Source organism: Kickxella alabastrina (genome assembly GCF_025024165.1).
Source record: "Kickxella alabastrina strain RSA 675 chromosome Unknown BX661scaffold_39, whole genome shotgun sequence".
Lineage (NCBI taxonomy): Eukaryota > Fungi > Kickxellomycota > Kickxellomycetes > Kickxellales > Kickxellaceae > Kickxella > Kickxella alabastrina.
In genome coordinates this window covers 5,273-12,133 of record NW_026251510.1, presented here as the reverse complement: position 1 = coordinate 12,133, position 6,861 = coordinate 5,273, and the positions used below count along the sequence as shown (strand labels likewise).

The window sequence follows — 6,861 nt, the reverse complement described above, 5'->3', positions numbered from 1 at the left end:
AGAACACAAAGCCCAAGGCAGGGTTTATCTTTAATAAAGACCGTCTATGCATCCTCTTTTTATTTTAAAACACGCCATTAATTGTATACTTCTTAACATAGAATAGAATCAATGGCAAAGCATTTTATATTACAAGTTCTACCATACTTTTGGCTTGTGTAACCAACGTAAAAGTGTGCCCAGTTTAAATACAGGATGTCATGAATTTGGAAAAGACGGCGATTAAACACATACGCCAGGCCAAAGATAAAATTAACGAGGCCGCATCGCACGCATCATTTTTTGAGGGAGACGCCGCCAACATCATATAGAGCACCCGCAATACAGCACTTCAAAGTTTGGACAAGGCTGAAAGGGTTGTAAATGACGCGTACAACGTGTTTGCGGGTATCAATAATTAGATTCAATATTTAACAATATTTCTAGATTTGCCGTGATTGTTTAATTTATATTATTCAGCTACTTTAACTTGATTTGTCAGTGCAACAGTATCAACAAAAATGCCTGATTTCTGTTTTATTTTCAGCAATTCAAACACATTCAAAAAGAGTTGGTCATGCACATGCGTATGCACATGCACATACGATATTATTGATTTCCACAATAAAGGTTGTTTTGTTTGTTTACATTTTTGCGCAAAAAAAACCATGTAAGTGACTCACTAAAAGCTAATATTAACTTATTGCAACAAGTGTTTTTTTAATATATATAAACATACTTATTTCTCTATAATATATTTTCCAACTTCATCGTTCAAAAGTATATTTACCTATTTTGGGCCAATAAACTATTCCTCAGTTGTTTTCAATCGCATCTTGTCAATAATTAAACACAAAAATGAAGTTTTCGTTTGTTGCCGCTATTCTTGCCGTTGCCGCCTCAGCTATTGCTGCCCCTGCTGCTATGCCCGAAGCAAACCCTTCGCACCAGTTGAATGTCCGCGCCAGCATTAAATACAACATTGCTGCCATCAGGCAAGCCATTAGCTACGATAACAGTGCGGCCAGTAGTCTCAAGGTTGCCATTTCCAAGACCAACAAAGCGTACTCAAATCTTAGCTCTTCTTCAGGCTCAGCCATTACTGCTGCCAGAAATGCCCACATAAAAGCCATTCAGGCGCAAAAGGCTGCACTGGCCGCCACTAATGCCGTTGCTAATGCACTCAAAAAACTTATTTGATCGAGTGGCAGAAATATCTGATGTTGATAACTTTAATATCCGTTTAATAACAGCAGATTAGCTTGACGCACTTGGCTATCCTTGCAATATTATTTTAATTTGTTAGTGTCAAATAAAAACTTTCTGTGCAACTCCATATTTAATTGGTTTTGAATTTGAACACATTGGTAATCCAGGCATGATCATCACATGTTATAACTATTGCCTTGTGCAAAAAAATAATCTGGGCGATAAACTTTATAATAAATTTTTATTTTTTAGAGTTATTTAGAAGTTTTGCTTGGCAATGTGCCAAATGGCAGTGATAACTTGCTGACATTAGCAAAGAAGTATAAAAGAATGTTGCTACGTTTGTTAAAAAATCCTGTAGTTGACTTTAGAGTGTTTTATAAATTTGCGCCAATGACGGGAGTGGTTAAGCCAAAACTAGCTTTAGCGATTAACATATTTTGCTCAATTTAATATTTGGAAGTGGAGACAAACTAAGGCAATACACCTCTGCCCATGCAAAAAAGTAACTAAAACCACAATAAAAATTTGAAAAGACATTTACATCTATGCATTTAATTGCAATACATATAATGATATGTCTACATATTTTTTAATATAAATATTTCTAAAACTTTCGTAAAAAAGTAAGTATTTAAAAGTCTAAGCCACACTTTATTATGTTTTTAAATAGAATCAGTTTAGCAAGTCAAAATTAACCTTGACAAATTCGATTAATCCGCAATGGTCTAGTGGCTAGGATCCGACGCTCTCACCGTCGTGGCCGGGGTTCAATTCCCCGTTGCGGAACATACTTTTTGCCACTATTTCTAAAGCGGCAAGGCTTTTTGTTTTTTGGCGCTCTTTCTTTTTTACTCTGCATCTGGTCAATCTCGAGCAAGCAGGTTCGGTAACTTTAAATTTTATGTTTGGTTTTTTTGCTGCTGCACAGCTCACACAAATAAATTTTCATGTGTAATGTCAACTACGCAAAGCACCACAGCAACTCGCTGCGTGTTGAAATTTTGTCAAAAGCTTCTGTGACTGTGCAGTATTAGCACTATCAAATACAAAAAGCGGTGAACACTTGTGTGTTATGAAAAGATCAAGAGACCCTTTTTCATTTGAACAAATCGCAAAATGAAAGCGGTTTGGCTGTATTCAAAGCACAGCCATAGCTAATTGTCAAATGCTTGTAAAAAAATAAAGGCGCTCAGCACAATCAAGATTTTTATACCAAATAAAAATGTAGAAGCAGCGCGAGCGTCATAATCACAACGCTGCCCCCAAATCATCAGCAAAAAAGAATACCACAAAAAGTCCGAAAACCCGGATTTGAACCAGGGACCTAGAGATAACAACTTAATACAAGCTAGGCTTGTAACGCAACTACAGTCTCCCGCTCTACCGCTGAGCTATTTTCGGTGATTTCTCTGAAATTAGGAATATCCAGTCAGTACATATCATTGCTAATACATTTTTTGGGGATAGGAATGTCTTGTTTTGGTTATAGTTTTTGATTATGAATATTTTGGCTGGCAAGTAAAGAAAACATACTGCACATACAAAAATACGGCTGTGAGCTACATGTTTAAAATTAAGCAAATAATAGCCGGGGGTATCTTGAATCCGTTGGTTGTTTTGTAGTGTAAAAACGTTATTTTCTAGAAATGGTATCGCTCTGTTTAATATATATTTTATTTGCCTTCAAAAATTGCCAAAGCATTTTTTATAAAAAAACTGAGAAAACACTGATATTTGGCACTAAAAATATTTGAGCGTTTTTTGTGCTCTCGCTCATCGACAATAATTATTTGCTGCAGCGTTTGTATTTTCTTTGCAAGCCGTGTTGATTATTCAAAAAAAACAGCGCGGCTTTGGAGCATTTAGCGCCAGAAACCAGTGCCGCACCCGCCGCACCCGCCCCAGCCACCGCAACCACCGCATCCACCAACACCGCCCCAGCCACCAATGCCAACGCCGATGCCAACGCCGACGCCAGGACCAACACCACCCCAGCCGCCCCAGCCACCAATTCCGCCACATCCACCACATCCACCGCCACAAGCGCTGCGCTTAACAAGCGCATCATTAGAATTGTTAGGCGCCGATGCATGCGGAAGAGGGTTGGCATTGGCCGCGGCCAGCGAGATAGCGGCCAGCACGGCAACAACAGCAGATCCAAAAAGAGTAGTGAAGGTGGTCATTTTTCGATGTAATGGGTTTTGTAAATATGTAATGAATTGTAATTCAATGTGTGTGCAGATAATATTAAAATAGGTTTTTTAAGTGCAAATGCAAAAGCCTTTTATACTTTACAAATAAGTTTTATATTTATTATTTTAAAAGATACATCAAAAGATATATCTTTAGATAATATATATTTTTCTAAAATAAACAATCCACATATCTGATGAAAAAAATGATAGTTTAAAATAACAATTAAAAAAGCCCTGTAAATCAGCCCTAAAAAAGTTTATAACACCACTAATGTAAAATAACTATTTGTTTTTTATTATTACCCTTTTGATTCACCAACACCTCGTGTTTTAGCCCGAGGAAGCAGCGGACTGAACTCAGGCGGGTTCCAACTTGGATAATTATACAGCCTGGCTTTCTCCGATCTCGCCGTGATATCAATAGGCATAACCATTCCGCGCGGCCAAGGTAAATGCCTAAAATAAAACCTCTGTTCCGTACAATTAACCGTATTTAAATTCCAACTTCCACTGGAATCATGTGGTGCCCGCGACATATATATCTTATATGCATTCATCTCTTGCTCGCGTAATTCTCTCACCTCCTCTTCTTGATCCTTGAGCTGCTGCCGCTGCTCCTGTCGTTTCTTGTAGTACTCATGTGAGTGGTAGAGCCGGTATATGTCAAAGAGGTTGTTTTCCACATGGTCAATGATGTGCTGCGCGTTAATCCAAATCTGGTACTGCAGGTTTTGGACCACTTTGGTGCGGATCCGCACGAGCTCGCACTTTTGGTAATGTGGGCTAGTTATTCTGACCAGACTCTCGTAGGAAAACCGTGACGGGTCGGTGGTTAACTCGCAGGATTCAGTTGCCAGCATAAATATGCCAATAAATAGTTCGTGCGTGGCGTGGTGCGGCGCATCAATCGCGCGATTGTGGATTTTGTAGTACCGGCGCAGAAGAATAATGCAGGTCAGGGCCGTCCACATGTCGACGCCAGTGTCGTCAAAAATCCTCCATATAAAGTCACCAATGTTTGGCAGCCGCAGCTTTAAAGAGACAAACACGTTGCATGAGCCTCTGTGGTAAATCAAGTTGAGGTACTCAATAATTGAGTTGACGATCTCGGGCGTCGCCAGGCGTGGCAATCTGGGATCAATAAAGTAATTATTTGGCTGCTCGGGCGCAGTGACTGGGGGAACAGCATTAAAAAGCACGCTTGTATACAAAAACTCGTTTGTGTCGCGTGTCAGAATGCAGTTCCAGAAGGGCATTTCCTGGCACAGTTCCAAGCGCAGCTTTACTTCAGCCTGTGTTTTTTCTTCCTCACTGTCACAGTCATCATCGCTCTCCTCATGGCTGTTATTGCTATCCACTACGTCTACGGGTTCACTAGCATTGCCCTCGTCGCTGGAATCGTAGCCATCGCCATCACCATCGTCATCGCTATTACCATTGCTGAAAATATTGGCATAGTTATAACAATAGTTGTTCCCAGAGTAATTGTTTAAAGAGTGACCAGCAAACCCGCTGTACCTGCTTTCCACAGACGCCGACCAGTACTGCTGCTGTCCTAGCTGCTGCCTTGAGCGATCCGCTGCAAGATCCATATTTGAGGCCATGACAGGAGAGAAAGCAGAGAGCGGCGAGAAAACATCCAATTGCTGATCCCACACGTCTGGAGACCTGGCTAAAGTGTCAAATGCATTCTCTACCTGCAGATCCATATTGGAAGGCATCAAAAAATTGTTGTTATGCGCGGCTGCATCAGTAGGCATAGAGCGGCAGGCAAGAAAAAACAAACCGGTGAGCAAAGTATGGCTGACGCCGCCGTCTCTGCCATTGTACCCATGGTCATTAGTATCCTGATGCGCCGTATCTGCCGGCAATATCCTAGCAGCAGCTGTTGCTGGTGCTGCTGAGGTTGCTGCAGGGGGGATAGAATCTGCAGGCAGGGTTGCTGAATATTTTGTAACCGTCCGCTGCTCACAAATACGGATGCTGAGTTGCTGCTCATGAGGATGAGGCTGTTGGGGAATTGGAGTCTGAATATCACCATTTTGGGCATTGTGCGCAGCAAAGCCCCCCTCGCCAGCGGCATCCGCTGTATTGTTGATTCTGATTGTGTTATGCGGAAGCGGAATCTCACCGGAACTAAATTGGTCAAAAAGCACGTGTTGCGATGCACTGGCACAAACATGATGGCACTCGATGGGTTGGGAAGAAGATGAGTAAATGCTCATTCTGCTACTGCTGTTGCTGCTAATGCTCACACTGGGCTGCAACAATTCGGGCTGGACTGATTTGCCAATATTAACAGGGCTTTGCCAGCGCATATTCGCAGAATCCAAGTCCGTGTCTAAGGCCAAAACCGGCACAGTCATTTTTCTGGCTGCCAGCGACAAGTACGACCATGGGCGGGCAAAGTGGCGGCCAAGAAAACTGCTTGAAGCAAACGACGATCTGCGCGTGGGTGGTGGCACCGACGCTGACAAGAAACTAAGCGGCTGATTTGGTGGACTGAAGGCACCAGTGGCGGTTACGCTGGTGACGTCGGCAATTGATTCCGAGGGCAACGAGATGGCTGCAGATATGGCCGAGGAGGCGATTGAGGCGGGTGATTTGGGAATTAGACGGGTCGATGGTTCCTGCGAGACAGATGCTGTTGAGGGGCGGTGGGAATGCGTGCTATGTCGGATGTTGATGCCGCTGGCGCCACTAATGTTTTGGCGTGTACAATGGTCCTGATTGTCTTTGGCCGCAGTTGCAGCTACTGCTGCTGGTGCTGCTATGGGTAGTGTTTGGGTGTTGATGCCAAGAAATGGCCTTTGGTGTGTGTTGGCCTGGGCTTGGTGATGTTGGTGTTGGTGTTGGTGTTGGCTGGCTGGACCTCTGGCTGATGCTGGAATAGATGCAAACATGTTTGATAAGGCCTTTTTGGATGTTTTTGGCGGTCAATAATAAATAAAATAAAAAATAACCGTAAACTAGAGCACGCAAAAACGATGATTCTGGTGGTACTGGGCAGCCACTAAATATAAAATAAATGGAGCTTAATGTAGGTATTAGCAAATGTCAATAATAGGTTTAAACATAAACAAAAGAAAACCATAAAGTGTAACAAAAGCAACGAGCGCAACTCCAATGAAAAAAGAGGAGAGAAATACAAGCGGGTTACGCAATATTTCATCACGCCCTTTTTTTTGGAATAAATATTTTTTCCGTTAATGTTGTTGAATATTTTTTTTGCGGCTGAGCAATCGTAATTTTTATCAAACAGGGTTTTTAAAATGAGGGAATAAACGAATATCGTTCAGTTTTTTTTACATTGTTAAAGATACTAAAAATGGAGATATTGGAAAAAAACACATGACCATCCCCAATTTGACTTATTGTAACCACTACTCGGTTTCCCGAAAAAAGATAAAAAAATGAGCTTTTCAATAACATGTTACTGCTGTTGCTGTTTTCTCATTACTTCTTTAAGCAATAT

The 6,861-nt window shown here is 41.6% G+C and overlaps 1 protein-coding gene and 2 non-coding genes across 3 annotated transcripts; 2 read left to right on the top strand and 1 right to left on the bottom strand.

Moving 5' to 3' along the window:
- Nucleotides 1-695: 695 nt before the first annotated feature.
- On the top strand, nucleotides 696-1,315 carry BX661DRAFT_189347 (uncharacterized protein). Its single transcript, XM_051537560.1, has one exon. It carries the CDS (start codon nucleotides 838-840, stop codon nucleotides 1,177-1,179), a length of 342 nt encoding a protein of 113 aa, XP_051388676.1. The 5' UTR covers nucleotides 696-837; the 3' UTR covers nucleotides 1,180-1,315.
- Nucleotides 1,316-1,905: 590 nt separating this feature from the next.
- BX661DRAFT_t133 lies at nucleotides 1,906-1,977 on the top strand. Its single transcript has one exon. It is a non-coding gene; the product is annotated as a tRNA-Glu (tRNA).
- A 510-nt stretch (nucleotides 1,978-2,487) lies between these two features.
- BX661DRAFT_t130 lies at nucleotides 2,488-2,592 on the bottom strand. The gene has a single exon. It is a non-coding gene; the product is annotated as a tRNA-Tyr (tRNA).
- Nucleotides 2,593-6,861: the final 4,269 nt, after the last annotated feature.

Excerpts from the sequence above, each read along its gene's own strand:
- BX661DRAFT_189347 (XM_051537560.1), top strand. The coding sequence starts at position 838 with ATGAAGTTTTCGTTTGTTGCCGCTATTCTTGCCGTTGCCGCCTCAGCT.